This window comes from Citrus clementina, unplaced genomic scaffold (genome assembly GCF_000493195.1).
Source record: "Citrus clementina cultivar Clemenules unplaced genomic scaffold, Citrus_clementina_v1.0 scaffold_6, whole genome shotgun sequence".
Lineage (NCBI taxonomy): Eukaryota > Viridiplantae > Streptophyta > Magnoliopsida > Sapindales > Rutaceae > Citrus > Citrus x clementina.
Genome location: NW_006262139.1, coordinates 12,085,504 through 12,110,027, shown reverse-complemented (window position 1 = coordinate 12,110,027; position 24,524 = coordinate 12,085,504). Strand labels below are relative to the sequence as shown.

General features: G+C 40.8%; 1 protein-coding gene across 1 annotated transcript; it reads left to right on the top strand.

The window, feature by feature from the left end:
- Positions 1–7,978: 7,978 nt before the first annotated feature.
- On the top strand, positions 7,979–9,997 carry LOC112097354. Its single transcript, XM_024182545.1, has 2 exons — positions 7,979–8,558; positions 8,922–9,997. The coding sequence occupies exons 1-2, from the start codon at positions 7,979–7,981 to the stop codon at positions 9,995–9,997; spliced, it is 1,656 nt and encodes a 551-aa protein (XP_024038313.1).
- Positions 9,998–24,524: the final 14,527 nt, after the last annotated feature.

Genomic DNA, 24,524 nt, shown 5'->3' with positions numbered 1-24,524 from the left:
ACTTGCTGAAATACTCATTGAAAATCTGAATGGCTACATGATCATTACCAAACATGACAATGTCATCAACATATACAAGGACATTGATTTGTACCTTGCCTTGACACAAAGTGAAAAGAGAGATGTATGAGTATGATTGCATGAAACCATAACTCTTCAAGGCAATAACCTATTTCGCAAACTAACACAAGGGAGCTTGTCTTAATCCATACAAAGACTTCTTCAGATGACATATCATCCCTGGTTTCTTTGAATGAAATCCTGGAGGCATATGCATGTACACCTCTTCCTCCAAGTCTATGTGTAAGAACGCGCTATGTACGTCCATCTTATGAAGTTCCAATTCTTAGTTGCTACCACTGCCAAGAAAGTGCGCACTGTAACCATTTTTGTCATTAGTGCAAACATCTCGTTATAGTCAATTCCTTCAACTTGCCTGTTCTCGAGAATTACCAATCAAGCTTTATAGCACTCAATTGTTCCATCAACTGTATATTTGATCTTGTATACTCATTTACAACTTATAGCTCGTTTTCCTGGTAATAAGGGCTTTACAGTCCATGTCTCATTATCTTCTAGTGCTTGTATCTTCATTGTATCTCTCCATTTCTCATCTTTTTCTACTTCAGCAAAAGAACTTGGCTCAACTCCTGTAGTAGTAGCTGCCAAGAAAGCACGATGTTGCAATGAAAACTTACTATAGTTTACATAATATGCTATTGGATAAGGACTACCTGAGGAATGCGTATGGTCAAGTGAGCTTGCAGAGGGGCTCAAAGAGGAACTCAACAATTGTACTATGTGTAAGACATAATCTCGCAATCTAGTGGATTGTTGTTGTTGTTGCCTATAACCATGCCCAAGCGTAACTTTAGATTGTTGGCCATCCATTGTCTCATTGTCACCCCCCTCACTATAGACTCCTTGTTATTGTACATCACACGTAGGTATTTCAGCATATTTCCCATCATCTATATTCTTTATTCTTCTTTGATCCTCTTGTCCAAGTGATGCTCCTTGGTTACCATCCCTAGCACCATCTCCATCTTATTGAGGCATCCTAGAATGGTGCTCCATGTCCATGTATACCAGCTCCCCACATCATTTTCTCTTTGGCAACCAAGCCATCAAACTCATTGGTTCTCGTTTTGTCATGGTCACTAGTGCCTTTGTTCAAATAAGGAAACTCATTTTCCATGAATACAACATCCTTCGAAACAAAGAACTCACCAGAGTCCATATCATGCAAGTTCCACCCTTTCTTCTTGTAAAGGTACCCAACAAAAACATATTTCATTCTTCGATTGGCAAATTTATCTCCTCCACACCTTTGATTATGAGCATAAGCTAAAAATCCAAACACTCGAATATTTTTATATGAAGGGGTTTGACCAAACAATATTTCGTAAGGTGCTTTTCCTCGTAACAAATCAAATAGAGTTCGATTAATAAAGTATGCAGCTGTCAATATGTATTCCCTCCAAAACTCAATCGGCAAATTGGCTTGGAAGCGCAATGCTCGTACTACATTGAGTATGTGACGGTGTTTATGTTCTACTCCCCTATTTTGTTGAGGAGTCCCAACACATGAGGTTTGATGTATTATGCCTTTCTCCATAAAATAATCATCTAAGCAAGTGAACTTAGTTCCATTATCACTACGCACTATTTTCACATGTTCATTAAATTGTCTATGAACCATAGCAAAGAAATTTCGAATAGTTCGTGCCACTTCGCCTTTATTATTCAACCAGTAAACCTACACACATCTAGAATGATCATAAAAAATAGTAAAAAAATAATATGCACCATAAAAAGTTGGAGTTCTATAAGGACCCACAAATCATGATAAATCTTTGGAAAAATATTAGATGCCTTATTATCACTAGACGCAAACTCTCCTCGACAATGTTTTGCTCGGAAACAAATATCACATCCATCAGTTCAATTATTACTATTTTCATTAACGATGGGTAACAACTTAATGACTTTGTCGGAAGGATGGCCCAGCCTTTGATGCCAAAGATCAACTGTGTCCTTCCCTACTGTCTTCATGACTCTGACTGACGCTATGCTCCAAAAGTAGTAGAGCCCCTCACGTTGCTCACTAGTACCAATTAGCATCCTTGAATTAGGGTCCTGTATAATACAAAATTTATAAGTGAACTGGACTATACAATTTGACTCCTTAATCAATTGTGATATTGAAATCAAGTTACACTTCAAATTAGGCACATATAACAAATTATTCAATTTTAGGTGTTTATCCAATACTATGGTTCCTTCGTTCTTTGCGATAGCTTCTTTCCCATTTGGTAGCCCAACAGGACACGAGAGGACTTTCATCACATCACTCATCGACTTAAGGCTTCCTGTCATATGATGATAGGCCCCAGTGTCAATTATCCATTCCATTATCTTATGCTTTCCATTCAATCTTCCTTGATTTCCTTCTTTATGTATGTTCAATAGATTAAGCAATAAGCTCCATTGTTCGCTACTAAATCCGGTCAATCTACTTTTGTCTACTTCAATTGTATGTCCTTGAGTCGTGCTTCCCTATGTTGTCACTTGCGCTGCATTGGCCTGAATTTTTCTATTGCGTCCTCTTCCTTTCGATGCACTAGGTTGCTTCAGTCTTCTTTATCCATGACTTGTTCCTCGTTCGCTTCCTTGAGGTTGATCCCCCCACCAATCAGGGTATCCAATTAGCTGAAAGCATGTTTTGTATCGTGTCTTGTCTTCTTGCAATTCAAGCACACCACGACTTTGTCCTTGCTCTCGGTCCGTCCCCTCAAACTTGTTGTTGTTTGAAGTGCAAAGGCCATGGGCTCACCCTGTTGTTCTTTCCCATGGGTTATATTACAAACTCGCTTTTCTTGAATAATCATAGCATATGCTCAATTCAAAGTTGGCAATGGTTCGGTGCTCAAGATATTGGATTACACCATCCCATAAGTTGAGTCATCCGAGCCCATCAAAAAATGATGTAGCCTTTCCTCTTCACACCTCTTATCTAATTCTATGCTGATGTTGCATTTGCATCCTCCACATCGGCATGTCAGGTATTACTCATAGTTTCCCAATTCTTCCGATATCATCTTTAATTTACGATAGTAACTCATAACAGTTATGCCTCGCTGTTTACATTCGGCCAGCTCAAAATTAAGCTGGTGAATACATGGTCCATTTCCTACCGAGAACCATTCCTCGATATCATCCCAGAGTTCTTTTGCGACCTCCATGTTATAGCTGAGTGCAAAGTTGGTTCAATTGTATTCAAGATCCATGATATCAGCATGCAATTAACTGTCGATCAATGATCCAAAGGTTGCATCATCGAACCATCGATGAAGCTAAATTTTTTCTTGGTCCGCAGTGCCGTCCTCATCGCTTGTTCCCACTCGTAATAATTGTCACCTTTTAATTGAATTTGCGTGATGATGTTTCCTAGATTGTCGTTGGCCGAGAGGTAATATGGTGATGTTGAGCTCTTTGCCAACCCAACATCACCTTCCTTCTTGTCATCGATGTCGTTCCTAGCCATGTCCAAGTTGCCCTGATACCACGAAAAGAATGTATTTTAGGATTGAATCTCACGTCCTTCATTAACAAAATCATATACATATAAAATTGCATTCCTGTAATCAAGAACCTAATCTTCCTACATATAAAATTACATCCCAATAATAAAGGAGCTAATATTTCTATAATTAATGTGCTCTGTCATTGTTTACAACTAATATTACAGCTAAAACTTTGGGGGAAATGCTTTGGAGCTAAGAAGACTTTTGAAAGAGTTGGGCCTTTTTTTAATGATTTGTCTTAATAAGATGTAATCCTATAGATTAAAAAACTCTAATAAAAAAGGATATGTTTACCTACGCCATATCTAAACACATATAGAGCCTATTTAGGGTTAAGGTTAGACAATTGTACCTTAAGAGTTATGTAACTAAAAGTATTTAGTAAACACTATCTGTTATAACTTAAAAACTAAGTTGATTTGATCTTATACCTATATGATGAAAAATCTATTATATCTTTATTAATTTCGTCAAAATTATTATTTAAAAATTATATTTACTATATAATATTGACTTTTATTTCAATAATAAGTTCAAGGATAAAAATGATCATTTTAATATTTTTTAGGCCCGTGATAATTGAACGGTTGTCGTAATGTTGTTTTCAAATTATAGGGGGTCAAAAACATTAGGATGGGTCAACCTCGAAGTTAAATTGGAGATGGTTTTAAAACCCAAAGTTTAAATTTGGAGAATGGACTGTGGAGAGAGATTCAAAAATCGATATGTGATACTGGCTAGAATTCTGTGTGCTGTGTATTCTACTGTAAGCCTGTGCAACTTTGTTGCCTTTTCGTTGACTGAAGAATGATTGGATAATTTAAGCGAGTTCACGTATATGTAGCCGCACACAATCACTATCTCCCCTTAACTACATCGCGCGGATCTGCATGCTTCCAGGTAAGTCAACTCGAACCAAATTCGACCCAAGAGGCGATCTGCATGCTTTGAAGCCGTTGGTCGCTCCTGATCCAAGTGTTGAGATTGTGTTGACCAGACCATTGACCGCATTGACCATCCATTTTGACTATTGATTTTACTTGTTTTGAGGTTACCGATGTTCCAGATTTTCACCGTCTATTACCCCATACCTTCCTGGTACATGTTCTTTGAGCCTTTCTAAATTGACTTCTAAATGTTATCTTAAATTAATTAATAAATCTATTATAAAGTTTTGTTGACTATTGCTAATATATGGAATATGCTTAAATTGATTTTTTAAGTATTCTATATTACGACTAACTTTAATTCTTTTTGTCAAATTTAATTCTACTTTCCTGTGATTATTAATTTCTAAATCTAAATAACCTAGTCTTTGAAAATTCATGCACTATAATTTATGAATTTCTAAACTCTTCTACCCAATTTCTAATTTTTAAAGCTAAATTTTCATACTAGTCTAATAATTATATTTCCCTATCGTTATTATGTTCTAATATAAGATAATTTTTAGAAAGCGTAATGCCTAACACTTTTTTTTTTAATTTCAGGGGCTAAATGGAGATACATAATCTATTGGAAGTTTTATATTTCCTATGATTAAAGTGTTTTTCTAAACATGATTTCAAAACCAGTTTAATGAACTAGAAAAGACCAGTTTTCGCCAAAGGCAATAGCTTATTTGAAAAACTTCTTAGAATTTCACTATATATAAGTGGGAAATTGACGACATATATACTGAAGATTAACCAGAATGAAAACAATATCACTATATACTATTAGTATAACAAGCCATGTGCAAATCTTCCCATCCTTTTTCACCAGCCTTTAATTTAGGTTCAACAAAAACCTTATCCCAGACATTTTGAACTTTTTGTTATTTAGAAGATTTTTCTTGTGAGTTATGCTATTGGCACTCCTCAAAATCTCTTATGAACTTTTGTTTTGTATTTACAAATTTATCCTTTATATTTTAAATTATATTAAAAATAAAATTTATTTAATTAAACCTGCCTACATTTTCTTTGTCTTTTTCTCTATTATAAACTCATTAAATCTATAAAATCTGAGAAAACAATGAATTGTCATAGAATAAAAATTTGATCTAAATATAAATTAAGCTTTCGTTGGAAAGATAATTTTGTGAACTTTGTTTACTTGGAGTAAGGTTTTTTTTTTTAAGATATGCATTACTATTCTGGTTATTAGCTACTAACAAAAATAAAGAGAGATGGAGATAAAATTAGAAATTCGCAAGTGCTATAACAAAAAGGAAATTGAAAGTTTTTTTAAATGGAGGAGATTTTTTTTTTTTTTTTTAGTATTGACATAGGATTTATTAAGAAAGTACAGCAAATGAAGATTATTTTAGGAATTAAAAAGAATATCTACAGAAAGGGTGTTCTGAAGAGAATGTTAGAGGTGTGCCAATAATCTAACTCTTTTCATGTTTTGTTTCTTTGTGATTGGTATCATGAAATTATGTTTTTGACTAAAAAAAGTTACCAATTGGATTTTAATATTGTGACTCTAATTATATGTTGCATATGCTCTTCTTTTGTAATCAATGCAACTTTTTGAATGAATTGTTGTTGGCTATCTCTGTTGACATATTAAATAAATAGGGGCTTCAACCAACATCGCATCTTTTTATTATTTGTTGCTACGTTCATTGCTACTAGTCTAATTCCACCCAATTGGATGTGAAATTATGGTTTTAGCCAAATTTTTCATTTTCTATAAGATATTAAATTTCGAAGTTCTCACGTAGATATTATTAGAAATTAATTATAGAAAAGAATAAAAGTCGATTTTGAGATCCGAATCTCTTTTTATGATTATTTTATCGACTGTACATACACATAAGAATGCCTCCTGTCTGCATGGGGCCGTGCCTTGAGTGCAATCTGGTTGAGCTGTGTCACACAGAGAGCTAACATCCTTATACCTAGAGCTGGCAAAACTGTCTGATCGTATTCGTGTCGTGTTAATTTCGTATCGTGTCAAATTTAAATCGACCTAAACATGACTCATTTAATGATCATGTCAAAATATTGAGACCCAAACCCAATATGAAAAATAAATGGGTTACCCAATAACCTATTTAATATTTCTATATTTAACAAATGTTATATATTTTTCACACACATCCACCAAAATATTACACATTTGCACTATTAAAATTTCAATTATATATATTGTTGATGCGGGATTCCGGTTCTCCTCGTTCTACGACCAGGATTTCTGCCCGATCAACTTCTTCACGACCAGAAGGTCTTCTCGTGAGGCTTCTTCTCCAGAGGTTCCTGCGCACACAGACAAGTCAGAGTACGCCGGTTGTTTTCCCAGCGCAAACCCTCCGACGCTCAAGTCAGATATGAAGGTTCGGGGAACGCTCACCACAGATCTTATGGCTCTTTCGTGGTTTTCTCTTCTTTTGAATTTCTTTTTTAATCTAAAAAATGCTAACCCTTTTACCTTCGTTGGCTACCTTTTTATAGGCTTCCCCTGAATCCCAGTCTTCCGCTTTTTTCAAGACGGTATGGGACTCTGACTGCTGCGTTATGGGCAAACGTGGGATCTTGCGTGTTACGCCACAGTTCTGGGGAAAGCGTGGCTGTCGTGGTTCTGCGAGATCTTGCGTGTTACGCCACGGTTCTGGGGAAAGCGTGGCTGTCGTGGTTCTGTGAGATCTTGCGTGTTACGCCACGGTTCTGGGGAAAGCGTGGCTGTCGTGCCTAGATTCTCGGGCTGGGGAGCCTGTCTTGCCAACTGCCGTCGACCGGGTCTCCTCGCCTCTCGACCTCTAGCCGGAATGGCCTTATGCCTCTTACAGGAAATTGGCCTCGCGGATGACGTGCTCGTGGATGAGCAGGATATTTCTGCTCCTGTTCCCCCGCGCACCATGCTTTTACGGGACATACCGGTTCGCAGAACTCTGCCATCAGATATCTGCTCACCATGCCTGGTCTCGTCGACGTATTTCTCCCAAACACCGGTCCCCCAGTTTCTGGTGTTGGGTAATGTAGTGGACCAGCAGTAGAAACTCGTTGGTACTCGCTCGCGTGGGATTGGAAAAGGCTGCCAAGAGTCATGTTGCATTTAATTGCGGACGAGGTGACGTGGCAGAAATCCCCCCCTCCATTTGAATTTCAAACCGACGGTTATGAGACCCTCGGGATTCAGCGCCGTTAAATGCTGGCAACCCAAGGGTCCGTCCTCATTAGGAAAACCAAATCCTCTCGAACGACATATTCATCATTCACTCCGTCTCCGTCTCTGTCTCTCCGGCAAAGAAGTTCCGGCATAAAAGGCCTCCATCTCTGACTTTCACCGACTGAACCATTACTTCAGGTATTGCTTCTATCTCCTTGGTCTCTGATAGCTGTAGATAATTTCTCTTCTCTTCTATTTGGGTAGTAGTTGGTGGTGTTGTGGTTAGAGCTTAGGGAATGTCGAAGGGTAAGGAGAAAGTCGTTGAGATTGATGACGACGAACTAAGTTTCCTGCCCGGTCCGCTCACTAATCCTGCTTTTGACCCCGGGATCCCCTTAGAACCCGTCAGGTTTAGTGTCGGGACTAGCGCTAGGAGGATGTCCCCCCAAACAACCTCCACGAGCGGAAGCAATGGCGAGGAGGGACCTTCTGGCTCTGAGGACACCTTAAGTGAGAATGGGGAAGGTGACTCTGGTGAGGTGTCTCCATCTGGAACATCACGACCAGAAGGACGGGGTACAGTAGGAGGCAGAGCCTTGTCGCGCGATTATGCCATTGATTACATGACGTGCACGACCTTGTTTGATGAGCTCAATGACCTCCGGCTTAGGTATAGCATTCCTGGTGAGATACCTCTCAAAGTCCCAGGAAAGAAGGATGCTACCAGCCGGCCTCCCAGGGGATACGTTACCCTGTTTCTGGAGAGCTTTAAGTACGGGCTGAGGTGTCCCTTGCAACCCTACTTTGCCCGGATACTTAACGGGCTAAATCTAGCTCCTGGTCAGCTGAATCCCAATGGGTGGAGAGTGCTCTCTGGTCTGTTCATCTTGTGGGACAGATGTTGCCAAAGCGAGCCCACGATTGATGAGGTGAAGCACCTGTACCAGCTAAAGAGCAGCCCCAAAGATGCCGGCTGGTACTACTTCTAATCTAGCACCAAGAGTCGGAAACCCATAACCGATCTTCCGACCGGTGGTGGTGGGACTTGGAAGAGGAAATTCTTTTTTGCTGGGGGTCCTTGGGGTCAAGTTGCACAAATAGACGGGAAGGATTGTCGCGTCCCACCCCGTTTCACGGTCCCAGGTTGCCTGCTCGCTCTAGATGTCTTGCATCCATAATTGTTCTTGCTCTTTTTTTTTTTTTGGCTTGTCTCTAACCAAGTGTCTGTTTGTGTTGTAGTTTCTTGGGGTGTCCACTTCCCGCTTGAACCTGACCAGCTCAAACGGGTCGAGGCTGTACTAGCCAATTCCTGCTCGAGTCGAGAACTGTTAACTACATACAACTTGCTCGAGTCTCGCTTGATACTTCCTGGCCATAGGATGGAGGATGCTGTGATTGGGGCTCTGACCCAAAAACGTTCCCGACTTCCAACCACGAAGAGGGACCAGAGTAAGGAAGCCCCTACTGTAAAGCGGGCCAACATCGTGCAGCAGGTCCCACCCTTGAAGATTTTGCCTCCTGCTCCTGTAAAAGTCGGGGAAGCTAGTGGAGCAGCCACAGATCCTGCTTCCTCTTCTCCTCCTGTCGGGCCTCGATCTCGCTTACCTGACAGCCGAGCAGAACACCTGATCCCTTACCTCAATGAGTTAACTAAACTCGTGAGCAAGAAGGACCTGGAGGACTTTTATGGCCGCACCTTGGGTGAGCTGGTGGGGGCCATGCAGCATAGCGCTTTCCACCTCAGCTGCATGACCACCTATTACAAGGCTAAGGTTGGCCGCTACGACCGGAAGATGAAGGAGGATATTCAATCGGCGATGACCAGAGCTGACGTTGCCGAGAAGAAAGCAAGGGAGTTGAATCTCGAGAATCTGAAGCTGATAGAGCAAGAATCACTTGCTCAAGCAAAAGCCATTTCCCTCGAGGAGGAGCTTACCAAGATCAAGGAGGATCTGCAAAGGCAGAAGGCTATGTATGAGGCTCAGCTCGAATCTCTCCGCGACTCCCACCGAGCTCAGGTCGAGAACTTGGAGAGGGAGGCTGATCACCAGTACGACCAGGGACTTCGGCATTCCTATCGTTGCATCATGGCCGTCCTTGGGAAGCAACACCCTGATCTGAAGATGGACGACCTTGCAGCTGGTGTTGCTCAACATATGGACAAGGAGGCGGCCAAGGAAGATGCCGATGGGGTAGAGCCGATCGTGGTCAAGGAGGAAGACTCTCCTCCTCGTGCAGTCCCTGCTGATGTTGGCGAGGCGAGCACCCCCCCGGACGCAACTGGTGATACCCCTCCTGCACCTGTGGAGGTCTAGCCAACCGATGCTGCCGGGCTTACTGATCCACCATCTTCTTGATATATCTCTTGTATTGTAATGAACAATGTTCATGAAGATTATTCCCTCTGTTAGTTATTAACAAATTAATAAAAATGGTTTTTGATTACTTTCTTGTGTTGTAAGTGTGAATTAATTTTCGGTTGGGAATCTGCTTGTCTTTGTCTGGACGAGCAGGTTCTGGCTTGGTTCATGGTTTTGCCACATGCCTTTGGAGATTCTTCAATGCCTGGGATTCGGCTCGCCTTCGTGCGGTCGAGCAGATCCTGGCACGCTTGGCTTCTGCCTCGCCCTAAAACAGGCTTTGAGACTTTGTCGAGCCTTTGCATGCCTTGGATTCTTCGAGGATTGGGATTCTGCTCGCCTTCTCGTGGCCGAGCAGATCCTGCCACGCTTGGCTTCTGCCACGCCCTAAAACAGGCTTTGAGACTTGATGAGCCTTTGCATGCCTTGGATAATTTCTTCAAAGCTTGGGATTCTGCTAGCCTTCTCGTGGCTGAGCAGATCCTGGCATGCTTGGCTTCTGTCTCGCCATAAGACAGGCTTTGAGACTTGATGAGCCTTTGCATGCCTTGGATAATTTCTTCAAAGCTTGGGATTCTGCTAGCCTTCTCGTGGCCGAGCAGATCCTGGCATGCTTGGCTTCTGTCTCGCCATAAGACAAGCTTTGAGACTTGATGAGCCTTTGCATGCCTTGGATAATTTCTTCAAAGCTTGGGATTCTGCTAGCCTTCTCGTGGCCGAGCAGATCCTGGCATGCTTGGCTTTTGTCTCGCCATAAGACAGGCTTTGAGACTTGATAAGCCTTTGCATGCCTTAGATAATTTCTTCAAAGCTTGGGATTCTGCTAGCCTTCTCGTGGCCGAGCAGATCCTGGCATGCTTGGCTTCTGTCTCGCCATAAGACAGGCTTTGAGACTTGATGAGCCTTTGCATGCCTTGGATAATTTCTTCAAAGCTTGGGATTCTGCTAGCCTTCTCGTGGCCGAGCAGATCCTAGCATGCTTGGCTTCTGTCTCGCCATAAGACAGGCTTTGAGACTTGATGAGCCTTTGCATGCCTTGGATAATTTCTTCGGTTTCACGCGAAAGAAATTCCTCGACGTTCTATTAATGGCAGGATTCGGCTTACATGAAATTGTTTGGACATAAAGCGTTAAAGATAAACGATAATGAACATAAGCAAAAATAGCTTTCAAATGTCAACAAGTCTCACTGGAAGTATTTTCGGAGGTGTGCTGCGTTCCATGGGCGTTTCACCTCGTGGCCGTCCGTGCGAACCAGCTTGTAAGCTCCGGGTCCCGCTATCTGCTTGACTCTATATGGCCCTTCCCAATTCGGTCCCAGCACTCCTTGAGTCGAATCTTTGGTGCTCTGATTCACTCTTCTCAGTACCCAGTCTCCGACCCTGAACTGTCGTATGTTCACCTTCTGGTTATAATACCGAGCAACCCTCTGTTGGTAAATGACTGATCGCTCGGCCGCTTGCTCCCTCCTTTCCGTTAGCAGATCAAGATTCAAACATATCTGCTCGTCGTTCTTCTGCTCATTGAAATGACCTGTCCGGTGTGTGGGCGTCCCTATCTCAGCCGGCACAACCGCTTCATGTCCGAAAGCCAAAGCGAATGGTGTCTCCCCAGTTGCGGTTTTGTGAGTTGTTCTGTATGCCCATAGCACACCTGACAGCTCGTCAACCCACGCACCCTTTTTTGCCCCAAGCCTGGTCTTCAAAAGCCTCTTGATGGTCTTGTTGGCTGCTTCAACTTGTCCATTCGATTGAGGGTGAGCAGGCGAGCAATACTTCAGCTCTATCCTGAGGTTCTGGCAGAACTCCCTGAAGCTGTGATTATCGAACTGCCTGCCATTATCCGTTACTAAGGCATAAGGGATCCCGTATCGACAGACCAGGTTTCTCCACACGAAGTCTGTTGTTTTCTTCTCTGTGATCCTGCTAAGGGCTTCTACCTCTATCCACTTCGTGAAGTAATCTATAGCAACTATTGCATGTGTTGCTGCTCCTCGTGCCTTTGGCAATGGGCCGATCAGATCAATTCTCCATTGAGCAAATGGCCAGGGGGAGGTCATGGAGGTGAGCTTCTCTGGTGGTTGGTTAGAGAAATTTGCAAAACTCTGGCAGCTTACACAACTCCTGGTCTTCTCTTGCGCATCCTGGTGCATTGTCGGCCAGAAATATCCCTGCCTTAGAACCTTGTGGGCCAAGGATCTCCTGCCAGAATGATTTCCGCAAATTCCTTCATGTACTTCTTTTAGTACGTAATCCGCGTCGTCCTCATCCAGACACCGAAGGAACGGTAGTGTATATCCTCGCCGATACAGTACCCCATCAATCATCGTGTATCTCGAGGCCTGGGCTCTAATCTTGCGAGCTTGCAGCTTATCTGGTGGTAACACCCCGTCTCTAAGGTATGAAACTATCGGGTCCCTCCACGAGCGTTTTTGTTCTATCCGCAACACCCCCAAATTCTGATCGATACTTGGGCTGGACTTCACCTCCAGAGGGACCGACTTTGGCATTTTTGGGTCGGCTACTGCTGCCATCCTAGCCAAAATGTCTACTCGACTATTCTGCTCCCTGGGAATTTGTATCACCTCCACTGTTTCGAACTTCCCCATCATCTGCCTGACTATCTTCAGGTACTGCTCCATCTTCTATTCTCTTGGTTGGAATCTTTCACTGACATGATTCGCAACCAGCTAGGAATCAGTTCTGATCTTAACTCTGTCTGCTTTCACGGCCTTAGCCAATTCCAGACCTGCTATCAAGGCTTCATACTCTGCCTGGTTATTCGTGGCTGCAAATTCCAACTTTACAGCATAAGAGATCTCCTCCCCCTCTGGGCCTTCCAGGACAATCCCTGCTCCTGAACCCCGCTCCCCTGATGACCCATCCACAGACACCTGCCATACTTGAGTTTCGTCATTGCCTATAACCGCATCTTGCTGATCTAAGCATACTTTGGGCTCTGTGAATTCAGCTATGAAATCGGCCATTGCCTGGGCTTTTATCGCTGCGCGGGGTTTATAGTCTATGTCGAACTCGCTCAGCTCTACAGCCCACTTAACGAGCCGACCAGAGGCATCTGGCTTGTGCAGAGTCTGACGTAATGGCTGGTTTGTTATTACCGAGACCGGGAATGCTTGAAAATATGGCCTCAACTTCCGAGCAGCAACCACAAGGGCAAGCGCCCATTTCTCCAACGGCGGGTATCTGGTCTCAGCGTCGAGCAGGACCTTGCTGGTGTAGTATATCGGATACTGAACTCCTTCTTCCTCTCTCACCAGAACAGAACTGGCGGCCCGATCCGATATTGCCAAATACAGATATAACTTGTCCCCATCCCTTGGTGTGGACAGCAGCGGAGCTTGTTGCAAGTATTGCTTCAAGTTCCGAAAGGCTTCCTCGCATTCTGGGATCCATTCTGTTTTCTTTCCCCTCCTTATCACTTGAAAGAATGGCTGACACTTATCTGTAGCCTTGGATATGAATCTGCTCAACGCCGCTAACCTCCCCGTGAGGCTCTGCATCTCCTTCAGGTTACGAGGAGACGTCATCTGCACAATCGCCTGGATTTTCTCGGGATTTGCTTCAATCCCCCTATGGCTCACCATGAATCCAAAGAATTTCCCTGACTCGACCCCAAAAGCACACTTCTCCGGGTTGAGCTTCATCTTATACTTCCTCAAAAGCTCGAATGTCTCCTCGAGGTGTCTGACATGTTCCTTCGGGATTTTGGACTTGGTGATCATGTCATCCACGTACACCTCTATGGTTTTCCCAATCAACGGCTTAAAGACTTTGTTCACCAGCCTTTGATAGGTGGCCCCAGCATTTTTGAGACCGAACGGCATTACCCTGTAACAGAACAAACCTTGGTTAGTGATGAAAGCCGTGCTCTCCTCATCCTGCTCGTACATGGGGATCTGGTTGTATCCCGAGAACGCGTCCATAAAGCTAAGCAGACCATGTCCAGCCGTTAAATCTACTAGCTGATCGATCTTTGGTAAAGGGAAGCTGTCTTTTGGGCACGCCTTATTGAGGTTTGTGAAATCCACACACATCCTCCACTTGCCGTTTGCCTTCTTTACCAACACCACATTCGATATCCACTCAGGGTAACTGACTTCCCGAATGAACCCTACTCTCAAGAGCTTCTCCACCTCGCCATTTATAGCCTCATACCTCTCCTGGTTGAAGCACCTCCTCTTCTGCCTTACTGCCCGGGCACCTTTCTTTATTGCCAGCTTATGACATGCTACCTCAGGGTCAATCCTTGGCATGTCTTCATGTGTCAAAGCAAATACATCAGCATGAGCCTGTAAGCATTTCACTAACTCCTGTTTTTGCTCTCCCTTAAGTCTCGACCCGATTCTGATCGTCTTTCCCGGGTTCTCTGGTCCCAGGCTTACTGTTTCCAAATCCTCTACAGGTTCTTGTTTTCCCTTCTTGTTCTCCACTCGGGTATCGAGGGATGTTATCTGCAGTGCTTCCCTTGCTGCCGAGGAGTAGCAGCTTCTTGCGATCCTCTGGTCTCCTCGTACCACTCCTACTACCCCATTCACCCGGTACTTCAGAGCCAGATAATGGTTGGACAACACCGCTTTGCTCATCCTTAAAAATGGCCGACCTAGGATCATCTAGTAAGGACTTTCTTCATCCACTACGACAAAGTCCAGTATCATTGTTCTTTCTGTCGGGGAGCTCTCAATTGTGATAGGCAGCTCGACCACGCCCAGAGGGACCAGCTTCCCTCCTCCGAACCCCTTCAAGGAGGTATTGGTGTATTCCAACTTCCGGTCGGCTATTCCCATCTCTTCCAGGGTTGACTTAAATAACACATCAACTGAGCTCCCCGTATCAATCAATATCCGATCAAACTTCTTGCTAGCGACAGTAGCCTCGATGACTAAAGCATCCTCGTGGGGGTATAGAATCCCTTCCTCATCCTCATCCGTCCACATGATCGGTACTTGCCTGACTCTTGCTCGTTTGGCTGCTGTGGTGCTGAAGAGTACCTCTTTACTGGTCATGGCGTACCTAGCATAATTTTTTCTCGATCTGTTGGAATCTCCGGCCAATGTTGGGCCCCCAGCTATCATTCTTACTGCGGGCTGCTCGCGCCTCAAGTTTCTACCACTCTGATCCCCTTCACCTGTTGTGGCCACCATCGGGAAGGTCTCATCTATAAACTCGTCCAGGTACCGATTTCTCACCAAATCTTCGACCTGGGTCTTGAGATCTCTACACTCTGCTGTGGTATGGCCATGAGTGCCATGGAACTTACAATAACGTCCTCTATCCCTCCTGTTGGGTAGCTTTGTTATTGGCGTAGGGAGGTGCAGCAGCCCTCGATCCTTTATGGCCTCGTACACCTCATCCAGGGACATCTTCAAGGAAGTATACCGCCCATAGTTCGGGTTCTGGTCGATCAGGTGCACTGCTCTTTCTTTGTTTGCCCCGCTCTGAGTTGGGGGCGGTGGAAATACTTCTGGTCTACTCGCTCTGCTATCGTGGGGAAGACCACCAGATGCCGACTCATGCCTTCTCCAAGGCTCCCTAGCTGGGGAACGAGGAGGTTGCGCCCTGCTGCGCTGATACTGTGGTGGCCTCTGATGAGGCTGGTAAGCAGTTACCCGACCTCCTGCTCCACCACCGGAGGCCTGGTGGTCCCTCCTCCTGATCGGCCCATTCCCCGGTAATGCTTTCTTCTCTTTCCTCCCCAACCCTTCTAACTGGTCTGTCTTAATCCGTGCAGCCTTCTCCTCTTCAATCTCGATGTCTCTCTTAGCCTGTTCGTATGCGGCTGCATACGTTTGAATCGCTGGGCTTCTCAAATTGTACCACAGCCTTCCTATCTTCACCCCTTCCTTCAATCCCCTTAACGCCTGAGGGTGGTTGAAGGCCCCCAAGTCGAGGACAGCCCGATGAAACCTCTTGATGAATTCCCGAAGGGTTTCTTGCTCCCCCTGTTTCATGCTTTCCAGCTCCATCATGTCATCTTCCGGTGCCATTGCCCCACTAAACTGCTCTGCGAATTCCTGGCACATTTGCTCGAAGGTTTTAATGCTGCCCCGAGGAAGTTTCCTGTACCATTCTCGTGCACGTCCCTCAAGGGAGAGTGGGAACACCCTGCACCTTTGGGATTGAGATAATCCTTGTACCCCGGTTATGTCGTTGAAGCGCTCTATGTGCACCAGCGGATCAGTTCTTCCCGAGTATCTGAGGTCTGGGAGGCGGAAATCTCTCGGAATAACTGCCCTCATGATCTCTGCTGCGAGTGGTGATTCTCCGTCCAGCATTATCCTCCAACCAGGGGCTCTGTTCTTTCCTTGCATGTCGCCAATTACCTGCGCTAGTCTGCGCACTTCCTCCTCCAGCTGCACTGCACGACCAGGGTCACGTGCTGCAACTTGATCCCGCTCTTGCTCTACATCATGCATGTGCTGCCTCAACTCTGTTTCCTCTGCATTCACCACCCCGTCGTCCTCATCACCAGTCTGTCTTGCCGGGGACTGCTCTCGTTCTCTATGAAATTCTCCCCGCAGAGGTATGTTACCCCTTTCACCACCAAATCTCCCGGTGGTTTGACTTCTCCCCGCACTATCGGGACCTGGTGCCACTCCACCGCCTCTCACCCTTCCCTCTTGGGTTACCCCTCGCTCGCTCTGCAGCTCATGCAGGATGGTTGTCAAGGTTTCCATCTGCTTTTCCATCCGTTCCATCCGGTCGAACATGACTTTTTCCCGTGCTTCACTGACTATCTCCCTCAGCGTCACGGAATCGTTAAGCCTCCTATCACCCCCTTGTGCACTACTTCCTCCTGTCTCCATCGCTTTCCACTTGCTTCACCCCTCTCCTTGCTATCAACAGAAGCTTTTTGCTCAGGTCCCCACAGACGGCGCCAAAATGTTGATGCGGGATTCCGGTTCTCCTCATTCTACGACCAGGATTTCTGCCCGATCAACTTCTTCACGACCAGAAGGTCTTCTCGTGAGGCTTCTTCTCTAGAGGTTCCTGCGCACACAGACAAGTCAGAGTACGCCGGTTGTTTTCCCGGCGCAAACCCTCCGACGCTCAAGTCAGATATGAAGGTTCGGGGAACGCTCGCCACAGATCTTATGGCTCTTTCGTGGTTTTCTCTTCTTTTGAATTTCTTTTTAATCTCAAAAATGCTAACCCTTTTACCTTCGTTGGCTACCTTTTTATAGGCTTCCCCTGAATCCCAGTCTTTCGCTTTTTTCGAGACGGTATGGGACTCTGACTGCTGCGTTATGGGCAAACGTGGGATCTTGTGTGTTACGCCACAGTTCTGGGGAAAGCGTGGCTGTCGTGGTTCTGTGAGATCTTGCGTGTTACGCCACGGTTCTGGGGAAAGCGTGGCTGTCGTGCCTAGATTCTCGGGCTGGGGAGCCTGTCTTGCCAACTGCCGTCGACCGGGTCTCCTCGCCTCTCGACCTCTAGCCGGAATGGCCTTATGCCTCTTACAGGAAATTGGCCTCGCGGATGACGTGCTCGTAGATGAGCAGGATATTTCTGCTCCTGTTCCCCCGTGCACCAGGCTTTTACGGGACATACCGGTTCGCAGAACTCTGCCATCAGATATCTGCTCACCATGCCTGGTCTCGTCGACGTATTTCTCCCAAACATATATGTCAATAACACTATATATCAATATCATAAAATATACATGTGTATTGATATTTTACACACTTACATTATTAAAGTGTCTATTCTTCCCAAAAATATAAAAAGAGATAATCATGTTCAATATTTGAGTTCCAATAAAAAGAACCTAGAAATTAATTTAAAAATGAAATATAACCATGTCATTAGTTAGGTAAATGGGTCAGGAACTTGAACACTAACTCAATACGAAAATAATCGTGTCGACTCAGACCCAACCCATTTAATAACATGTCAAATTTGACGACTTATATCTATTTATTCGTGTCGTATTCGTATAATCGAATCGTGTCAAATTTTGTCAGCTCTACTTGTACCTGAAATATTGTTACTGCTTAAACAAATGAAGAAAATAATGCCGAAGTCTCCTCTGGAAAAATTTTATCATTTTTTTAATTATGTATAAGTAGAAATAGACATTTGTTCATATTTATTGTGAGTATCTCTTCGATATTTGTGAGTATAAGTTGTCATAATAAACTTTATCTTGAATTGACTTAAATAGTATATTTGTAGTGTTCTCATTATAATATACATATGATTGAATATCATGGGTTAATTTTTTTCACAATATTATATAAATGAATCGTAAACTACCCCTTCAGAACTTAAAAAAGTATAACTTAACCATGATGAATTAATTGATTAATTAAAAATCACAAAAAAGAAATAAATAAATAATATTTAAGATTCGATTTTCTACTATTAAAAGATTGATGAATTAATTAATTATATCAGCGAGCTCCCGACATTGATGCAAGAGACACGACTTGCTGCTGTAGAGCTCATATTTACTCCAGCAATGATTTTAGAAGGTGAAAAAATAGATTAAAGAAATAAATAATAAAATAGTAAATAAGAAATTTAAAATCATTTATTTGGGCTACCTGGCTAGGAAGGCATGGCAAAACACTAGGTTCGGGCCGAGTTTGGACCCTCCCAAGATTGGCCTGAATGGATAAACATCTACTTGAACCGTAGTTCATATCCCAATTTTTTTAATGCGGGCCAACTTAAGCCCAACGCCGCCCAAGTACGGATTTTTAAGGCAGGGTTCTCCTACCCGCATATTCAAACTGAACAAAAAAAGAATTATAATAGTGCAAATTTTACATGAATAATAAATAAAAATTATTTCAATCTATTTTTTATTACCAAAATACATTCAATCTCTAATCTAAATTCATTCAATTTTGATCAAAAATTTAAATTCAACAGTACAATAATCACAAATAAATTTAAATAACGGTAATATCCAACATATCATAGTTCATAATCATGATATCAATTACTAATATAACATATGAAAATCTCAAAATATCTAACAATTGGCAAAATAATTAATAAAAGATTCTCAAAATACTCTCATGTAAATTAAGTAAATCACAACTTCATGTCATACTACTTGACGATTGTGGCCCATCATCATCATCATCTAAAATTACCTCCTCCCCAACAAAAATATTACATAACAAATATTATATAACAAATTATATAATTATAATAATTATGTAACAAATTAACTTAATAGTTAACAGTAGCCTAATTCAGCTCCTATTACATATGTTTATTATTATAAAAAATAATCATCTAAGCATAGCATTCAAGAAAAACATAAAGCATAACACCTAAGAATAATAATAATAATAATTTCAATCATTTTTTTTGAAAAGCTGGAAAAAAGTCAATACCTCGTGGTTGTGATGGTGGAGGCGTGGAGCAATGGCAGCGAGAGGGTGATGATAGAGACTGTGGCTGTAATGGTAGTAGAGTCGGCTGCACGAACGCGGCTGTAGGCTAAGAAGGTGAGTTGTGACAGTGACGAATTGATGATGGAGAATAGAGAGAAGTCGCACGCCAAGGCCAGCAGCTAAGAAATGAGAAGAGATGTTGCCGACGCGCAGAGAGAGGTTTGTGGAGGTGTGCCGTCGTGGCTACTGGCTTGGAGCGTCAGAGCTGCAACAGCGTCTGCACTGAAGTAGGGTGCTTGTTTCGGTATGTATTACGAATTTAGAGTTTATTTTGGATTTTGGGTTTGTAATTTTATATTATTTTTTTAACTAATTAAAAAAAAGGGAACGAACGAATTTGGGTTCCGGGTTTTTTGTACTGTGCCTGAATCCTTGCCCGGGCTTATCCGGATATTCATTTTCAATACTTGGGACAGGTTTACTAGTGCACACAGTTCGGGTTTTACCTGTCGTCGTATTGGCTTGGTTAGGTCTTGATCCCGTCTGGGCCACTAGACCAAAAAACTTTTAGCCCCCAACCCATCCAATGAATTTAGCATAAAACAAAATGTTTATTTAACACATAAAGTCATGTTTTATTTGTGGCAAAGAATATCAAATTGATAACGAAAGTTATAAATTCTAAGGGTATTTAGAATTCAATCTGATTTGTTTAATCCGTCTAATTTGCAGAAATTTGATTCGTAAAATTCTAATTTGTGAATTATTGAATTGGATTAGATTAAAAATTCAAAAATTCATAGTCAGTGGATTGGATATGGATTTACTTTTATAAATTCGCTTAAATCAGTGAATTCACAAAAAGAATAAAAATATTTATTTAATTGAAAAATAAAACTTATAAATGTAGCACTACTACTTATTAGTAAATAAATAAGTTAAAATGTAGTTACATTAATATTGTACTATATTATAACTAATAGTAATACAAAATAAAAATAATTAAATAACTGAATAATAAAAATAAACAAATATTCAATTTTTTTAGTGTGTTACATTTTGAAGCTTTGAATATATTATTTTATTTAAATAATTAATTTATTTAAATCTTATTCAATATTGAATTTATCAATTTGATCAGTAATAAAATTATTGTTATATTACATTTTTATTTAATTAATTCGTCGATTGGATATAATTAAAAAAAATTTAACCCACAAATCAATCGGCAAAATGGTAGATTATATGTGAATTATTGTGTCAAATCTACATCTAATATGTTGATGTATGGATTGGATTTGAATTGAATTTTAATAATCTATGAATTAATTGAATTGAATATTAATAATTCGTGAAGTCATAGACTATACATGATTCATGTCCAATCTCCAAAATCTGATCCGTGAACACCCCTAATAAATTTAGTTTAATTTTATGATACAACAGATGAAAAGTAAATATGACCATTCTTGGGAGACAATAAGGTATGTATTGATATAGGGATGGTAAAACGGTCTGACCTACGTATGGCCTGGCCAAACCTAGCCCAAATAGTCAGAATTGAGTAAATCCCAAGCGTTTTTAGTAAGCCCGAGTTACGAGCTTGAACTAGAACAATAATGTTACTCTTAGTTGAGGTAATTAGTTTATAGCTCAACTAATGCTGTAAACGATGTGTCATTATTTAATTGACTTAAGTGATAGTTAATTATTAAAATTTATTATTTCTAATTCAAATGGTGAAATTGTATTAGTGGCACATCAGTTATGATATAAACTAAGAACTGTAACTAAGTAAGCACAGCATCGCTGGACTTGGAAAGGTCGATTTGGAGCTACACATTTGAAGCACGGCATGGCCTTTTAGGCACCAGGTTAGGCTCAAGCTTGGTTGGACATAGACTTTTTACAAGCACCCACACATTTAGGCATGGTAATGGGTCGTATTTGAGTGATTTTTCTGTCATGCTAAATTACATAGGCTCAAATTCATCTGTTAATTTATTTGGATAAAAAAAATACAAACTTGAATCCATACTTTACCATTATCGTATTATTTAATTAGACTATTTTAGGTTCTTTAAAAAATATGACCTTATATTTTAATTGATTTTTTCAAAAAAGTTAAGGTATAGACAAAGTTCAAATTCATTTTTTAGCCCTTTACCCTTGCAAATATTTAAACTCAGATAGTCAACCAAATAAAGCTGCTTGACAACCACTCAACCACACCCTTGAAGACAAATGAAAGAAAACCTTAATATTCATCATGTTTTATATGATTGAATAATATAGTACACAAATTTATATAATTATTTAAATAAGAATACTTGTCCAAAATTAAAATAAAAATAGTTTGGTACTTTGATGGTCTTTCATAAAAACAAAAGAAAGAAGAATGAAAGTTTTCTTTCCTAACCATCGTTCATCCTTTACAATAAATACCTAGTAAGAATTTTATGGGTCTCTGACAACTTTATATAATTAGCAAATTTAAAATCAATTTCTTTTTTTATACAATGTTAAACAAAGTAAATATACTTTATCTTTAAAAAATGTTTATTTAAATTTATTAAATAATTAAAATTTTAGTAATAAGTGTTAACGGGTCATGTGAAATGAGTTTTAATGTTTAAACACAAATTTGACCTCTTACTAAGGATGGCAGCGGGCCTGCTATAATGTGGAGATGACCAATACTCACACCGTATCTATAGAATAGAAGAATTCTTCTTCCCTGACCATTACGCATTATGGGTTTAAATGGATACAGGTTGGGAATTTCCCATAAAGAAATACAAATACTTGTACCCATGCCTATCCTTTATATCTCTCTTATTATTTTGATATCCTGCACATATTTTTTAAAAAATTATAAATTTTAAACTAAAAGATATACAATACCTCAATTTTATTATCTTAAGAAATAAAAAATCAGTTTCAAATATATATATATATAGAAACACACACACATACATATATGCATATATGTATATATAATGATCAATATGTTAATAAATAGGAATATTAAATCTATTTACTTACACACACATATCGATGATTGATGATCAAAGATGATCATGTTTTGTAAAATCCAAAATAAAGAACCTCTTTCAACTGATTTTTTTTTTCTTAAACTATAGGATTAATGTCTTTAAAATTAACTTTTGATTATTTTTTTGGGAAAGGGACTTTTGATATCCTCAAAACTTAAAATGAGATAGTAATTAGCAAGCTGCTAATTGTACATTTTATGCTCTTTATCATATTATTTTATTTTGTCCTTTTAAGTAAGTGACCAATTTTAACATCAGGTTTAGCAGTAAGTGTAGGCCAAAGTGTCATGTTCATACTTAACCCATCTAACCAATAGACAAGAAACACTTTCTTTTAACAAGCCTTAAATTAGAATTATAGCGGGACCCCTTCCCACATAAAATTTTGCCATTGATAAGTATTATAAAAAAAATAATTTATAAAATAAAAAAATGCAAAAACAAAAACAATGTAGGTTATTGAATAAAAACGAGTGTTTAAAAAAAATAGATTTGAATTTGTTTTCGCTTTATTTGCTAGGGACTAGCAATAAGCTGGTTGGGGGTGTGTTGAGTGTTAGAAAGTGTATATTTATAAAGGAGAAAATCGTCATTTTACATTTCAAGTCTTACTAGCACTTCTACTTTTATGTATTTTAGTCTCTTGTACTTTAATTATGTGTGTTTTATTTTAATTAAGTATTTTATGTATTTTAGGGGCATCATGGTCATTTTACAATGAACAAGAGTTCAGACAGCAAAACGAACATCACTTTTGAACTCAGGACAGTCGAAAACCTTAGGAGGAGCATAAAAGAAAAAACGGCACTGTTCACATGTACAGTACTGTCTACGTTACTGTTCACGATACTGTTCACATAGACGGATCGATGATGTGGCATTGACCGATGAGGTGTCACGATCCTATTGGACTAAAATTCTTATGTACAGTTGATCAGTGACGTGGCAGCATGTTAGTGGACCAAAAATTGCGCGTACGATACATGCATATACACAGGATTATTTTCAACCAAACCGCGTCACTGTTCAAACCGCGTCACTATTCAAACCGCATGGTCAAACCGCGTACTGTTGACTGATGACGTGGCGCAATCCTGAGCGTCCGAAATATTTTTAATTCGATGGCCATGATTTACTCAATGTATCTATAAAAAGGGGTCTCCCCCTCTAATTTGGCATCTCTGAATTCAATTTTGAGTTCCGTTTTCTGTAATTCCTTCTCCATCTTATATTTTCTACGTATTTTAATAAATTCTGATTTTACCCCTAGTTCAATTATGAGTAGCTAATTTTCTTTTAAGCTTGGGTTGAAGGTGAAGTCTCAACATGTGCCTTGGGCTTTATTTGGTAAATTTACTTTCTCTTCCCCTCTAATTATTGTGGATGTTTTGACTTTTTGTCGACAAATAATAATAATCTTGTCTAGATACCGTCCTGGTTTCACCGGCTCTCTAGTACAAGGTTCTTATTATTTGGCACGATAAGCCCTTAGCACCATATTGATTAGAGTGTGGTTCATGAGGTGTGGAATCCCCCCTCATAATTTAATTGGCATTAATAAGAAATAATTAGCCCATGGTGCATGTTGATGCGGATCCAGATACCCAAGTGCTTCATTTCAATAGATTTCTCTTCAATTTATTCTGACCATTTTAATTTAAATTTTAGAATATTCCAAATCATTTTTACCACAAATTTATCCACCCATTTAGAAAATTAATTCTACACACAATTAAAATTCACCTCCTCGTGGGATCGATACTCGTCACCATTAATATATTCTACAATAGATACGTGCACTTGCGAGTTCAATAAAATTTACACAAGACAAGGAATGTTGCCAACACTAAGTAGCAACAATTTTCTTTCATTGCAATAGCACTTCATTCATGGCTTCTGAAAACTTTGTTCAATCAGTTATTCTTCGTTTTGATGCTCACTATGACCATTAAAGCATGCCAAGGGAGAACTTCATGAGGTCCAAAGAGTATTGGCAAGTGGTTAATTTTGAAGTAGTAAAACCAACAAGAGCGATATTGACAAAGGTGCAGAGGACAAA